The 16,156-nt window shown below is 38.3% G+C and overlaps 1 protein-coding gene across 1 annotated transcript in view; it reads left to right on the top strand.

Annotated features, from left to right (window-relative positions):
• FAM162A (family with sequence similarity 162 member A) overlaps window positions 1-16,156 on the top strand; it is a 43,740-nt gene that overhangs the window by 18,305 nt on the left and 9,279 nt on the right. The window contains exon 4 of the mRNA XM_055084961.1: window positions 15,894-16,016. Coding sequence (XP_054940936.1) covers window positions 15,894-16,016 — 123 coding nt within the window. The remainder of the gene's footprint in view (window positions 1-15,893; window positions 16,017-16,156) is intronic.

The raw sequence follows: 16,156 nt of genomic DNA, 5'->3' as shown, positions 1-16,156 counted from the left end.
GAGGCTCAGCTCCCAGCCCCCGCCCGCCCCGGCGGGTGAGCAGACAAGCCTCTCGGGCTGGTGAGTGCTGGTCGGCACCGATCCTCTGTGCGGGAATCTCTCCGCTTTGCCCTCCACACCCTGTTGCTGCGCTCTCCTCCGTGGCTCTGAAGCTTCCCCCTCCGCCACCTGCAGTCTCTGCCCGTGAAGGGGCTTCTAGTGTGTGGGAACCTTTCCTCCTTCACGGCTCCCTCCCACTGGTGCAGGTCCCGTCCCTATTCTTTGTCTCTGTTTATTCTTTTTTCTTTTGCCCTACCCAGGTACGTGGGGAGTTTCTTGCCTTTTGTGAGGTCTGAGGTCTTCTGCCAGCATTCGGTGGGTGTTCTATAGGAGAAGTCCACGTGTAGCTGTATTTCTGATGTCTGTTATTTCTAATGTATATAATATCATGTTTGTGTATGTTTTAATAACCATTTATACGTTAAGGAGGTACAGATTCCTGGCCTCCAGTATGAAGTTGTAGTAAGAAAAAGTTGGGAGATATTTTCTGATCTAGGTAAACCTCTCATGCCTTAAAGTCCCTATTGTTCACCTCCACCCCCAGTTATGTCTGTGACCTCAAGTACTACTTCTCTTTTCATTATTCCTCTGTTCTAGCCATGCTGGCCTCCTCTCTGTGTCCCTTAGGGCCTTTGCGCTTACTGTTGTTTCTGATTGAAATACCCTTCCACCAGATACCTGCATACTAGCCCCCTCACTTCCTTTAAAAGTAGCATTCTCAAACAGAACTTCTACTTCCCTCTCTAAAATTTCACACACACACCACATTCCAAGCACAGAAACACTTTGACTCCCCATTGTTTATTTTTTCTCTCTGGAATTTACTATCTAACTATATATATACATATATATATGTATATATATATATATATATTTTTTTTCCCCCTTCCTCTAGTAGAATGTAAGTTCAGCTGGCATAGATTTTTATCTGTTTTTTATACTGCCTGGAACAATACCTAACAAGTCTTATTTGTTGAATGAATAAATATCTCCAAACGTGCATTTGTGTGACTGACAGTAAGTAGGTATACATGGCAACATTTTTGCTTTATCATTATTACCCGAACTGAGCTGAGAGGCAACTTGTCTTTTATTCTCCTAAACTGCCTCTGTTCTAATTAAGAGGGAATGGGGAAGGACAGTACCTAAGGAGATAATTATTGATTCTTTTTCTGTTTCCTCTTTAGACAATAGAGCTCACTGCCAGTTAACTTTGTTGCTTTCTGTCTCAGCACCTGCCAGAAGGCAATGGGACAGGATGGTGTGAGATGGGGATTTATAGGTCACATTAAACCAGTGGTTCTCTGAGGAAGATGAAAAAGTCGAGATGGATGGTGGTACAACAATGTGAATGTACTTAATGCCACAGCCCTGTACACTTAAAAGTGGTTAGAGGTTCTCAAAGTGTAGTTTCAAACCAGCAGTAGCAGCTTCACCTAAGATCTTGTTAGAAATGCAAATTCCCAACCTTCAACCCAGAATTGTTGATTCCAAAACTGGAGGTAGGTGAGCCTAGTGATTTGCATTTTAACAAGCCATTCACGTGGTTCTGATGCATACTGAAGTTTGAGAGTCACAGCACTGAATAATTGTTTTAATCCTTAGAGCTATGGAAAACTTTTGAAGAGGTTCAGAGAATTTCTTCATGCCCTGATAACTGTATAAAATGACCTTGATCAGAAATTCTGACCACCTTAGGGGTAAAATTGAAGTGCTCTGGAAATGTTTTGAGGATTAGTGTTTTAAGTAGTGTTTCAAGAAACAAACTTAACGCTTAGAGTGCCTGCTGTGTTTCAAGCATCTTGCCAAATGCTCTCACACTTGTTTTCCATTCAACCCTCAAATCAGCCCTGGTGAAGTAAATACTACATTACCTATTATACATTTAAAACAAGCCGAGATCAGTTATAATTTATCTACTTTTCTTACAGTGTATACTTACTGTCACTAGGTGGCACTGGTGGTGTGGTTACTCAGACCCAGGCAAAGCTTTCTGGGACTACCTGCCTAGAAAACTGAAATAAATGAGGCCTTTTATGAAAGAAATCAGACTGCAGACAATCACAAATCTTGATACAAGTAGAGGTTCTAACTTAAGGTATGTCAGAGTTAGGACCTCTGAAAATTCACTCCTATAAAAAGCGATGAAAACATTAACATAAAGTCTTAAAATCAACTTTTTCAGAACTCTAGGAAATAACCAGAGGCTTGTGACAGTCTGTGTAGCATTTGTCGAAGAAAATGACTTACTCATGGTAAGAGCCGCAAGGCTAATGGAGTTTTAACTGATTCCTGTCTCCTCTTGGCTTCACAGTAGCCTTGAAAACTAATACCTCAAAATTGCAGTAGCTCTAAAATCCTGGCAGACACTGAAGAAGGCAGAATGGATTTGGAGCTCCCCCAAACCCCTAGCCCCAGAGGACTGTTACTATTTGGCCTGTGTGGCAGTTCCATGGAAATGCTCACTCACAGGGCTTGCCTTTTTTTTTTTATTAACCTGACTCAGAGCTAATACAATGTGAACAGCTTCTTTCTCACCCACCCCAGAGCATGCCCCCAAATGCACCCATAGCCCTCCAGCAAAGGCTGGCAAACTTATTGGTGCAAGGCATTTAAGGAAGTCTCTGTCCAGTTATTAGTGGACTACTAAGCTAACATAGAACATAGACTTCTGTGGCAAAACACAACAAAGAATATTGGGGAATACAGAGCATTGGAAATAGAATTGAGAGTCTGGAAATAAACCCTCATATTTATGGACAAACAATTTTCTATATTGTGTGAAAACAATTCAACAGGGGAAAAAATAGTCTTTTCAACAAATGGTGCTGGGAGAATTGGATATCCATATGCAAAAAAATGAAGTTGGATTCCTTCCACACATATTATACCAATATTAATTGAAAATGGATGACAGACCTAAACGTTAAAGCTAAAACTGTAACATTCTTAGAAGATGACATAGGAGTAAACCTTTGTAACCTTGTATATGACACCAAAAGCTCAAGCAACAGAAGAAAAAATGGATAAGCTGGACTTTATCAAAATTAAAAATTTATATATTTAAAGGACATCATCAGGGACTTCCCTAGTGGCACAGTGGTTAAGAATCCACCTGCCAATGCAGGGGACACGGGTTCAAGCCCTGGTCCAGGGAGATCCCACATGCCGCGGAGCAACTAAGCCCATGCACCACAACTGCTGAGCCTGCATGCCGCAACTACTGAAGCCTGCGCGCCTAGAGCCCGTGCTCTGCAACAAGAGAAGCCACCACAACGAGAAGCCTGCGCATCTCAACGAACAGTAACCCCTGCTCGTCACAACTAGGAAAGCCACGGAGCAACGAAGACCCAACACAGCCAAAAATAAATAAATAAATTTATAAAAATAATAAATAAATAAAGGACATCATCAGGACTTCCCTGGTGGTCCAGTGGGTAAGAATCCACGCTCCCAATGCAGGGGGCCCAGGTTCCATGCCTGATCGGGGAACTAGATCCCACATGCATGCCACAACTAAGAAACCCACATGCTGCAACAAGAACCAGCACAGTCAAAAATAAATAAATAAATATTTAAAAAAATAAAGGATGTCATCAACATCATGAAAAGACAACCTGCGAAATGGAGAAAATATTTACAAATCGTATATCAGACAAGGAACTTGTATCTAGAATATATAAGAATGCTTATAACCCAATAACAAAAAGACAACCAAGTTAAGAAATGAACAAAGAAGCTGAAAGAACATTTCTCCAGAGAAGATATACAAAGAGCCAATAAACATGTGAAAATATCCTCATCCTCTTTACCCAGTAGGGAAATGCAAATCAAGACTATGTTGGGAAGGAAGAAATTTTCCTCTACCCTTCTCAGTTCTTGTGGCTGGTCTAAGAATTAAGTTGACATGAGACATAATCAGTTGACATTAACTAACATGTATACATGAGAGAGACCCCGGAAAACTGAGTAATTTGCTGAAATGGCTGAAACCCTCACCTTAAATACCATCTTCAGGTAAAAACAAAGAGGATGTTGGAAGTAGGGATTTGAGACTTCAAAGGGGAGGAAGGCAATTGGCATAAAGATGGAATAGCAAATGTTTGGTAAATAAATGTTTGCTGGGCCATGCAGAGACATTGGGAAACAGGGTGGACTCTGATGTCCAGGCTTTTTCCACCACCACACTTAGCCCATATTCTTTATAGATATCTCTGATGATACCTCTCTTCCTGGAATAGACCCTCTATCTAAATTTTTTTTAGGAAATTAGGGGAAGGTTAAAGTTTCTTCCTGAGTCTTCTGGACCTTGATTGTTTTCAGCTAAAATAATCCACATGCCAAAGAAGACATTTTGGGGTGGCAAATTTCGCTTCTCTACGACCACAGTGAGCTACCATGTCACACCCACTAGGATGGCTTTTTAATTAACAGCAACAAAAAAAACAAGGCAGGATGTAGAGAGATTGGACCCCTCATACATTGCTGATGGAAATGTAAAATGTAAACACTTGGAAAAGAGTCTTGAAGTTTCTCAAACAAGTAATTCTGTGGAGTTGCCATATGACCCAGTACTTTCACCTCTTACTATATGCCCCAAAGAAATGAAAATAGACGTTCACTCAAAAACTTGTACACAAATGTCCATATCAGCATTATTCATAATAGCCAAAAAGTGAGAACCACTTAAATGTCCATCAAGTGACTAATGTATAGACAAAATTTTGGATATCCATGAAATGGGATAAAATTTGTCAGTTAAGAAAATCAAGTACTGAGGACTTCCCTGGTGGTCCAGTGGTTAAGAATCCTCCTTCCAATGCAGAGAACGCAGGTTCAATCCCTGGTCGGGGAACTAAGATCCCATATTCCGTGGGGCAACTAAGCCCATGCCCCACAACTACTGAGCCTGTGTGCTCTAGAGCCTGTGTGCCACAACTAGAGAGAAGCACGTGCGCCACAACCAGAGAGAAGCACATACGCCACAATGAAAGATCCTGCATGCTGCAGTGAAGATCCCACGTGCGACAAACTAAGACCAGACACAGCCAAATAAATAAATAAATAAATAAATATTTTCAAAAAATCAAATACTGATAAATGCTACAACATGGACAAACTTTGAAAACATGCTAAGTGAAAGAAGCCAGTTAAAAAGGCCACATATTGTGTGATTTCATTTATATAAAATGTCCAGAATATGCAAATCAATAGAGACAAAACAGATTAGTGCTTTTCTAGCGCTGGAGGGAGGAAGAAATAGGGAGTGACTGCTAATGGATTCAGAGTTTCTTTCTGGAATGATGAAAATCTTGTGGAATTAAATACTGTAGTAGTGATCAGTACATAACTTTGTGTATATAGAAAAAAACTACTGAATTGTACACTTTATTTTTTATTATATATATTTTAAATTTTTTTATTTTATATTGGAGTATAGTTGATTTACAATGTTGTGTTAGTTTCAGGTATACAGCAAAATGCTTCAGTTTTACATATACATACATCTGTTCTTTATCAGATTCTTTTCCCATTTAGGTTATTACAGAATATTGAGAAGAGTTCCTTGTGCTATACAGTAGGTCCTTGTTGATTATCTATTTTATATATAGTAGTGTGTATATGTTAATCCCAAACTCCTAATTTATCCCTCCCTTCCACCTTTCCCCTTTCGTAACCATAAGTTTGTTTTCTAAGTCTGTGATGCTATTCTTGTTTCGTAAATAAGTTCGTTTGTATCATTTCTTTACATTCCACATCTAAGTGATATCATATGATATTTGTCTTTCTCTGTCTGACTTACTTCACATAGTATGATAATCTCTAGGTCTAGCCATGTTGTAGCAAACAGCATTATTTCATTTTTTTTATGGCTAGTATTCCATTGTGTATATATACCACTTCTTTATCCATTCATCTGTCATTGGACATTTAGGTTGCTTCCATGTGTTGGCTATTGTAAATAGTGCTGCATTGAACATTGGGATGCAAGTATCTTTCCAAATTGTGGTTTTTCTCTGTATATGCCCAGAAGTGGGATATGTGGATCACACGGTAGCTCTATTTGTACTTTTTAAAGGAACCTCCATACCTTTCTCCATAGTAGCTGTACCAATTTACATTCCCACCAACAGTGTAGGAGGCTTCCCTTTTCTCCACACCCTCTCCAGCATTTATTGTTTGTAGACTTTTTGATGATGGCCGTTCTGACTGGTGTGAGGTGATACCTCATTGGAGTTTGGATTTGTGGATTTTCATTTCTCTATTAATTAGTGATGTTGAGCATCTTTTTATGTGCTTTTTGGCCATCTGTATGTCTTCTTGGAGAAATGTCTATTTAGATCTTCTGCCCAGTTTTTGATTGGGTTGTTTGTTTTTCTGGTACAGTAAGTCCCCTACATACGAAACTTCAAGTTGCGAGCTTTCAAAGATACAAACGTGCGTTCGCATGTACAGTCACGTAAGTTAGTTCATGTTTCTGGCGTTCATTGTTACGTGTGTGCATCCTGTACAAGTGGTTGTGCTTTTGTGTACTGTACTGTATAGAATACAGTAGTACAGTATCTTTATTTCAAGCTAGATCTGCAAGAGAATGACTTCATTGAACTCCTTGCTATGCAACACGAGGAGCTTACTAATGAAGACCTGATGGAATTGGAGGCCGAGAAAAAGTACGAAGAGAGACAAGAGGAAGAAGTAACTGAAGAACCGAAGAGATTCATGATGCAGGAAATGACAAGGGGATTTTCTTTATTTGAGGAGGCACAGGACCCGAATGTAGAATGGTACAGAAAGGTTGCAGCAGCTGTTCAGAATGCAGTCCAGTGCTACTGTGCCATCTATGACAAGAAAAGAAGAGCTACTACCCAGACATCACTGGATCATTTTTTCAAGAGGGTGGATAGAATTGAATCCAGCAAGGAACCAGAACCTATGCCATCAATGTCAGGCATGAGTGAAATGGCAGCTTGCCCTGTCTCCTATTGCTGATGACCCTTCAGCTCTACCATCTCGCACCTCCTCTCTCTCCTCTAGTCAGTAAGTCTTCTTGCCTTTTCACTTGATGCCAGCCCGTGTATGCCAGCTGTTGTACTGTACTACTCTGCTTTTCAAGGTACTGTACTATGAGATTAAAAATGATTTCTTTATTTTTTGTGTTTGTTTTTTATGTATTATTTGTATGAAAAGTATTATAAACCTTTTACAGTACAGTACTCTATAGCCAATTGTGATAGTTGGATATCTAGGCTAACTTTGTTGGACTTACAAACAAATTGGACTTATGAATGCACTCTTGGAATGGAACTCGTTCTTATGTAGGGAACTTACTGTATTGAGCTGCATGAGCTATTTGTATATTTTGGAGATTAATCCCTTGTCGGTTGCATTGTTTGCAGATATTTTCTCCCATTCTGTGGGTTGTCTTTTCATTTTGTTTATGGTTTCATTTGCTGTGGAAAGCTTGTAAGTTTAATTAGGTCCCATTTGTTTATTATTGTTTTTATCTTCATTACTCTAGGAGGTGAATCCAAAAAGATATTGCCGCGATTTATGTCAAAGAGTGTTCTGCCTATGTTTTCCTCTAAGAGTTCTATAGTATCCAGTTTTACATTTAGGTCTTTAATCTATTTTGAGTTTATTTTTGTGTATGGTGTTAGGGAATGTTCTCATTTCATTCTTTTACATGTAGCTGTCCAGTTTTTCCAGTTAGGGAATGTTCTCATTTCATTCTTTTACATGTAGCTGTCCCAGCACCACTTATTGAAGAGACTGTCTTTTCTCCATTGTATATTCTTGCCTCCTGTGTCATAGATTAATTGACCATAGGTGCATGGGTTTATTTCTGGGCTTTCTGTCCTGTTCCTTGATCTATATTTCTGTTTTTATGCCAGTACCATATTGTTTTAATTACTGTAACTTTGTAGTACAGTCTGAAGTCAGGGAACCTGATTCCTCCAGCTCCATTTTTCTTTCTTAAGATTGCTTTGGCTATTTGGGGTCTTTTGTGTTTCCATACAAATTTAAAAATTTTTTGTTCTAGTTCTGTGAAAAATGACATTGGTAATTTGAAACGGATTGCACTGAATCTTTAGATTGCCTTGGGTACTATAGACATTTTGAGAACGTTGATTCTTCCAATCCAAGAACATCGTTTATCTTTCCATCTGTTTGTGTCATCTTTGATTTTTGTCATGGGTGCCTTATAATTTTTGGAGTTTAGGTCTTTTGCCTCCTTAGGTAGGTTTATTCCTAGGTAGTTTATTCTTTTTGATGCAGTGGTAAATGAGATTGTTTCCTTAATTTCTCATTCATTGTTAGTCTGTAGAAATGCAACAGATATATGAGTATTAATTTTGTATCCTGCAACTTTACCAAATTCATTGATGAGCTCTAGTAGTTTTCTGGTAGCATCTTTAGGATTGTCTATGTATAGCATCTTATCATCTGCAAACAGTGACAATTTTATTTCTTCCTTCCAATTTGGATTCCTTTTATTTCTTTTTCTTCTCTGATTGCTGTGGCTAGGACTTCCAAAACTATCTTGAATAAAAGTGGCTAGAGTGGACATCCTTGCCTTGTTCCTGATCTTAGAGGGAATGCTTGCAGCTTTTCACTGTTGGGTATGATGTTTGCTGTGGCTTTGTTGTATATGGCCTTTATTATGTTGAGGTAGGTTCCCTCTATGCCCACTTTCTGGAGAGTTTTTATCGTAAACTGGTGTTGAATTTTGTCGAAAGCTTTTTCTGCATCTATAGAGATGATCATATGGTTTTTATTCTTCAGTTTGTTAATGTGGTATATCACACTGATTGATTTGTGGATATTGAAAAATGCTTGCATCCCTGGGATAAATCCCATTTGAACATGGCATATGATCCTTTTAATGTATTGTTGAATTCGGTTTGGTAGTATTTTGTTGAGGATTTTTGCATGTATGTTCATCAGGGATATTGGCCTGTAATTTTTTTGTGTGATATCTTTGTCTGTTTTTGGTATCAGGGTGATGGTGGCCTTATAGAATGAGTTTGGGAGTGTTTCTTCCTCTGCAATTTTTGGGAATAGTTTCAGAAGAATAGGTGTTAACTGTTCTCTAAATGTTTGATAGAATTCGCCTGTGAAGCCATCTGGCCCTGGACTTTTCGTTTGTTGGAATTTTTGTTGTTGTTGTTGTTGGAATTTTTAAATCGCAGTTTCAATTTCAGTACTTGTGATTGATCTGTTCATATTTTCTATTTCTTCCTGGTTTAGTCTTAGGAGACTGTACCTTTCTAAGAATTTGTCCATTTCTTCTAGGTTGTCCATTTTATTGGCATATAGTTGCTTGTAGTAGTCTCTTATGATACTTTGTATTTCTGTGGATTCAGTTGTAACTTCTCCTTTTTCATATCTAATTTTATTAATTTGAGCCCTCTCCTTTTTTTTTCTTGATGAGTCTGGCTAAAGGTTTATCAATTTTTTTTATCTTTTCAAAGAATCAGCTTTTAGTTTCATTGATCTTTGCTATTGTTTTTTTGGTTGTATTTCATTTGTTTCTGCTCTGATCTTTATGATTTCTTTCTATCTACTAACTTTGAGCTTTGTTTGGTCTTCTTTCTGTAGTTGCTTTAGGTGTAAGATTAGGCTGTTTATTTGAGATTTTTCTTTTTTCCTGAGGAAAGCTTATATTGCTATAAACTTCCCTCTTAGAACTGCTTTTGCTGAATCCCATAGGTTTTGAATTGTTGTGTTTTCATTTTCATTTGTCTCTAGGTATTTTTTGATTTGCTCTTTGATTTCTTCAGTGATCCATTGGTTGTTTAGTAGCATATTGTTTAGCCTTCATGTGTTTGTGTTTTTTGCAGTTTTTTTCTTGTAGTTGATTTCTAGTCTCATAGTGTTGTGGTCAGAAAAGATGCTTGATATGATTCCAATTTTCTTAAATTTACTGAGGCTTGCATTGTGGCCCAGCATGTGATCTATCCTGGAGAATTTTTCATGTCCACTTGAGAAGAGTGTGTATTCTGCTGGTTTCAGATGGAATGCTCTATATGTAACAAGTAATTCCATTTGGTCTAATGTGTCATTTAAGATCTGTGTTTCCTTATTGATTTTCTGTCTGGATGATCTGTCCAGTGATGTAAGTGGGGTGTTAAAGTCTCTTACTGTTATTGTGTTACTGTTATATCTGTTAATATTCACCTTGTATACTGAGGTACTTCTATGTTGTGTGCATATATATTTACAATTGTTATATCTTCTTCTTGGATTGATTATTATATAGTGTAATTATTATTAGAGTGTAATAATCCCTTGATTATTATATAGTATCTTTCTTTGTTTTTTATAACAGTCTTTATTTTAAAGTCTATTTTGTCTGATAAGAATATTGCTACTCCAGCTTTCTTTTCATTTCCATTTGCATGGAATACCTTTTTCCATCCCCTCACTTTCAGTCTGTATGTGTCCCTAGATCTGAAGTGGGTCTCTTGTAGACAGCATATATACAGGTCTTGTTTTTGTATCCATGCAGCCAGTCTATGTCTTTTGTTTGGATTATTTAACTTGTTTACATTTAAGATAATTGTCAGTATATATGTTCTTATTGCCATTTTGTTAATTGTTTTGGGTTTGTTTTTGTAGGTGTTTTCTCTTCCCTTTCTCTTTTGTTCTGTTCTCTAATGATTTGATGACTAACGTTAGTGTTGTGTTTGGATTCCTTTTCTTTTTTGTGTGTGTATCTATTGTAGATTTTCAGTTTGCAGTTACCATGAGGTTTTGATGTAGCAGTCTCTCTTTCTCTCCCTCTCTCCCTCTCTGCCCCCCCCTCTATATATATACACATATATATAATATATATACATACACACACACCCATATATATATATGATTGTTTTAAGTTGCTGGTCTCTGAATTTCAAATGTATTTCCAATATTCTGCATTTTTTGTACTCTCCTCTTCTATCGATTGCTGGTTTTGATATCATATTTGTGTGTGGATGATTTCCTACCTTTACTGTATGTTTTCCACTACTGGTGAGCTTTCCCATTGGTAATTTTCTTGCTTCTAGATGTGGACTTTTCTGCCGAGAAGTTCCTTTAGCATTTGTCATAAAGCTGGTCTGGTGGTGCTGAATTCTCTTAGATTTTGCTTGTCTGTAAAACTTTTGATTTCTCCATCAAATCTGAATGAGAGCCTTGATAGGTAGATTATTCTTGGTTGTAGGTTTTTCCCCTTTCATCACTTTAAATATATCATCACTCTCTTCTGGCCTGCAGAGTTTCTGCTGAAAAATCAGTTGATAACCTTACAGGAGTTCCCTTGTATATTATTTGTTGCCTTTCCCTCATTGCTTTTAATATTTTCTCTTTGTCTTTAATTTTTGTCAGTTTGCTTACTATGTTTCTCAGCATGTTCCTCCTTGGGTTTAATCCTGTATGGGATTCTCTGCATTTACTGGACTTCGATGACTGCTCCCTTTCCCATGTTAGGGAATTTTTCAGCTATTATCTCTTCAAATATTTTCTCAGGCTCTTTCTCTCTCTCTTCTTCTTGGACTCCTATAATGCAAATGTTGGTACATTAAATGTTGTCCCAGAGGTCTCTTAAACTGTCCTCATTTCTTTTCATTGTTTTTTTCTTTATTCTGTTCGGCAGCAGTGATTTCCACCTTTCTGTCTTCCAGCTCACTTATCCGTTCTTCTGCCTCATTTATTCTGCTATTGATTTCTTTTAGTGTATTTTTCATTTCAGTTATTGTATTGTTCATCTCTGTTTGTTCTTTGTATCTTCTAGCTCTTTGTTAAACATCTCTTGTATCTTCTCAGTCTGTGCCTCTGTTCTTTTTCTGAGATCTTGGATCATCTTTGATATCCTTACCCTGAATTCTTTTTCTGGAAGGTTCCCTATCTCCACTTCATTTCGTTGTTTTTCTGGGGTTTTATCTTGTTCCTTCATCTGGAATATATTCCTTTGTTGTCTCATTTTATCTAACTTTCTGTGATTGCATTTCCGTTCTGAAGGCTGCAGGGTTGTACTTCCTCTTGCTTCTGGTGTCTGCCCCTGGTGGGTGAGGCTGGTCTAAGAGGCTTGTGCAGGCTTCCTGGTGGGAGGGACTGATGCCTGCTTACTGGTGGGTGGAGCTGAGTCTTGTCCCTTGTTGGGTAGGCCTGTGTCAAGAGGTGTGTTTAAAGGTGGCCATGGGCTCAGGAAGATTTTAGGCAACCTGTGTACCAATGGGTGGGGCTGTGCTCCCACCCTGTTAGTTCTTTGGCCCGAGGCATCCCAGCACTTGCACCTGCAGACTGTTGGGTTGGGCCAGGTCTTGTTGTCTAAATGGTGGCCTCCAGGAGAGCTCACACCAATGAGTACTCCCTGGTATCGCTGCCACCAGTGTCCGTATCCCCACAGTAAGCCACAGCTGCCCCCAACCTCCACAGGAGACCCTCCAAGACCAGCAGGTAGGTCTGGACCAGGCTCCTATAAAGTTACTGCCTTTTCCTGGGTCCTGGTGTGCACGAGACCTGTGTGCATCCTCTAAGAGTGGCATTTCTGTTTCCCCCAGTCCTGTGGAGTTCCTGAGATCAAGCCCTGCTGGCCTTCAAAGCCAAATGCTCTAGGGGCTCCTCCTCCTGATGCCAGACCCCCCAGACTGGGGAGCCTGGCCTGGGGCTCAGAACTCTCCTGTGGGAGAACCTCTGCATTATAATTATTTTCCAGTTTGTGGGTAACCCACCCGGTGGGTATGGGATATGATTGTATCGCAAATGCATTCCTCCTACCATCTTGTGGAGCTTCTTCTTTGTCTTTGGATGTAGAATATCTTTTTTGGTAGTTTCCAGTCTTTTTTGTCGATGGTTGTTCAGCAGTTATTTGCGATTTTAATGTTTTCGTGAGAGGAGATAAGCTCAACTCCTTCTATTCTGCTGCCATGTCTCCAATCCTCCTTTACTTTCAAACTGAGAGTTGTGGTGGATGAGCTTTTTGCCTTCCCCAGATGGTTGAAGCTTACAATTTTTGTTTTTGGAAACCCTACCGCCTCCTTATTTCTATTATTATTTTTGCAAGAAAAGTATAAAGAGAGCTGGAGTGGAGGTGAGCCCTGGACTCCCTTCTCCATCTTTCACCTCTTTCTGTCTGATTGGTTCCTGTCCAGCAGCAGATTGAAACAGAAGATGATTCTGAATTTTACACTTTAAAAGGATGAAATTTTGATGTGGAATTATGTATCAATTTTTGATGTGAAATTATGTATCAATGTATTGATTGATAAAATATCAATCAATTTTAAACATCTTTAGACATATATAAACATATGCCTATGAGAAGTCCACAGTGATATCTTTTAGATTGCTATGTTTAAAAGTTTTCTTAACAGCAAGAGAAAAAAAAAGCAAGGAAATTATGTTTCTCACCAACTATGGGAGGTCCAGTGCTATAATCACATTTTACTCTTCATCCCTCTCTTGCCTCTCCTTATTGCTTCAAACTCTGAAGCTACAATGACACTCAATTAGCAGTTTGGAATTTCAAAGGTACACACTGTTTGTCCACTAACAAATAGATTTTTAAAACTGCTTGAATTCTCCTGTGATGTTTTAAGCACAAAGCTGTGAGGGCACACTCTTGTCGCATTAAAGGCAAGTCTTGGGCATGCTTTTCTTTGTCACCCAGAGCATCATGGAGGGCCAGGACCCTGGTCAGATTTATCATTGGTGCCTTTCCAGCTTTCTTTTCTGTTTCATTCTACTGCAGTGCTCCCTTTCTTCCATGTCCTAGGACCCTAGGGTTCTTTTGTGATCTTCTGACTGAATCCTATACCAGTCCTGCTCTCTCGTATACCATGACACCCCCATACTCAGAATTATCCCGTTTTACCCTCATCAGAACTGTTTATGGCTGTCTCTGCTTTGAATTCTGATTAATTATTGACTGATTAAAAATGTTCATGCTAATGCTGAAGGTGAAAATTTCTAAGTTCTTAAGTATGCATTCTTTTTAAGAAGGAATGTGTTGCTTAGGTTTGTTCACTGAAAAGGTCTGGAAACAGTGACACTCAGTAACAATGAACCTCCCTCAGGCATCTCTAAGAACAGTTTCTACTTAAAGGAACCAGAGCACTTTGGAGGAATGTCTGATTCCAAATCTGGGGCAGGAAGCATTTAAAATGAGTACAGAACATGTTAGAAAGTAAGGCAGCTATAAATGATTACTGGGCGCATGTTGAAAGGACCCAGGAGCCAATTAGAAAGGTCCCGAGTGACTAAAGATAGGAACATTGGCGCATTAAAAAGAAAAATAACTGGAATGGACTGGAGCACATCACATGTGTTAAATGCAAGAGTTCCTTATGTTACTTTTAAACAAAAGGTTACCTGTGGAGGTTGCAAGGAAACTAATTCATTAATTTGAAAACTGGCAAATAAAGGGAACGAATCAAGCATTTATTCTACATTTCTTATATGACTTTTACCTTAGGATAACCAAATAGGTAAAGTAGAAAAAAATACTACCATCTTGCAACCCCTAATGAAACAGTCACCAATGTCTGCTTAAAACATTAGATGAAAGGTTGATGGAGAACTTTATAAGGATGAGTCACACTGATAGTATCTACTGCTCAATCTTAATATCACAAAAAGACAAAATCGACGTATACCTTAGGATGTCATATGGTAGGGTGTACACAGTACCACCTATGACATTTTCTTGCTAAAAATTCTAACCTGAATCTGATGAAACCTCAAAAATCTGTTTACAAGATATAGGGGAATTAGAAGAATATGTTAAATGACACCATGGAGAGGCAATCAGCAAAACCTAAAGCGAGGGAAATTCGAACTAATGATCTAGTTTATTCAACAAATAAATGACAAGAAAAAAAGGAGGGAGAGACCTATACGGCATGCATCAACTGTATTCAGTGTGTGCACCTATTTAGAATAAATCCACTGTAAAAGAAATTGTGAGTCCCTTGGAGAAATTGAATCATAATGTCATTTGATCATAATGTGCTGATATCAAAGGAATATTTTTTAGTTATGTTAATGATATTATGGATATGATTTTGAAAAGTTATTATTGCTTTGAGGTAAATACTGAAGTGTTTATCGATGAACTAATAGGTTGTTGGGGATTTGCTTTAAAATAATCCAGTTGGTGGGAGGGAGTGGGTGGGATTCAGACGACACAATATTGGCCATGTATTGATAATTGCTGAAACTGGGTGGTGAATGCATAGTGATTTGTAATACTATTCTCTATAGGTGCTTAGAATTTAGACTTTAAAAATTAACTGCATACATATACTATATATGATAACATAGTTTTATACATTTGTATATAAATATATATATATAGTTTTTAAATTATACATAAATTGTGACTGTATCTAAAGTTGATTTCTAATTGGAGAATTATGTCTTGGAAGGAACAAGGCTTTCTAAAGAGCCCCTTGCTGGCCTTTGCAGCCCCCTACCCAGAGTTTATCAGAACAGTATTGGCAACTTGGCATCTTGTTTTAGCACTTCTGGGAGGTTGCTGATCTTTACCTCAATGGCCAAGGGTCATAATCCATAATATTCCCACCAGAATCATTATTGTTATGATAAGACATACGTGAGAAGTGCTTTTATAAAACTTACAGCTGATAAAATGTTTATGTTGTAAATTCGTAATTTCCTAGTCAGCAAAACATGCATATTGTAAGATAGCACTAAGCATAGCACCTTAAATATAGTACATGTATCTTACATATAGAGTAGGATATTCATTTTTTAGTGAGTTAATCTTTATAAATGAAATTGTATCTTGCAGGTATTTCTCATTTTGAGACATCAGATTTCCTTTCTCTGAAACATTTTTCTCTCTTTTCTAGGAAGTTATTTTAGGTTCTGTGAAAGAGATGCTTTCTCATCTTTAAGGCTTACCAGAAACTCTGATTTGAAGAGAATAAATGGATTTTGCAACAAACCCCAGGAAAGTCCAAAGCCTCCAACCCGTAAGTTTTTATTAGTCTTTCCAGTTATGGACTAGGCAGCTCCCAAAGACTAGAATAACTTGGAATCAAAAGAACCTAGGGGGCTTCCCTGGTGGCGCAGTGGTTGCGCGTCCGCCTGCCGATGCAGGGGAACCGGGTTC

This window comes from Physeter macrocephalus, chromosome 1, assembly GCF_002837175.3.
Source record: "Physeter macrocephalus isolate SW-GA chromosome 1, ASM283717v5, whole genome shotgun sequence".
Lineage (NCBI taxonomy): Eukaryota > Metazoa > Chordata > Mammalia > Artiodactyla > Physeteridae > Physeter > Physeter macrocephalus.
This window is presented reverse-complemented; position numbering and strand designations above follow the sequence as displayed.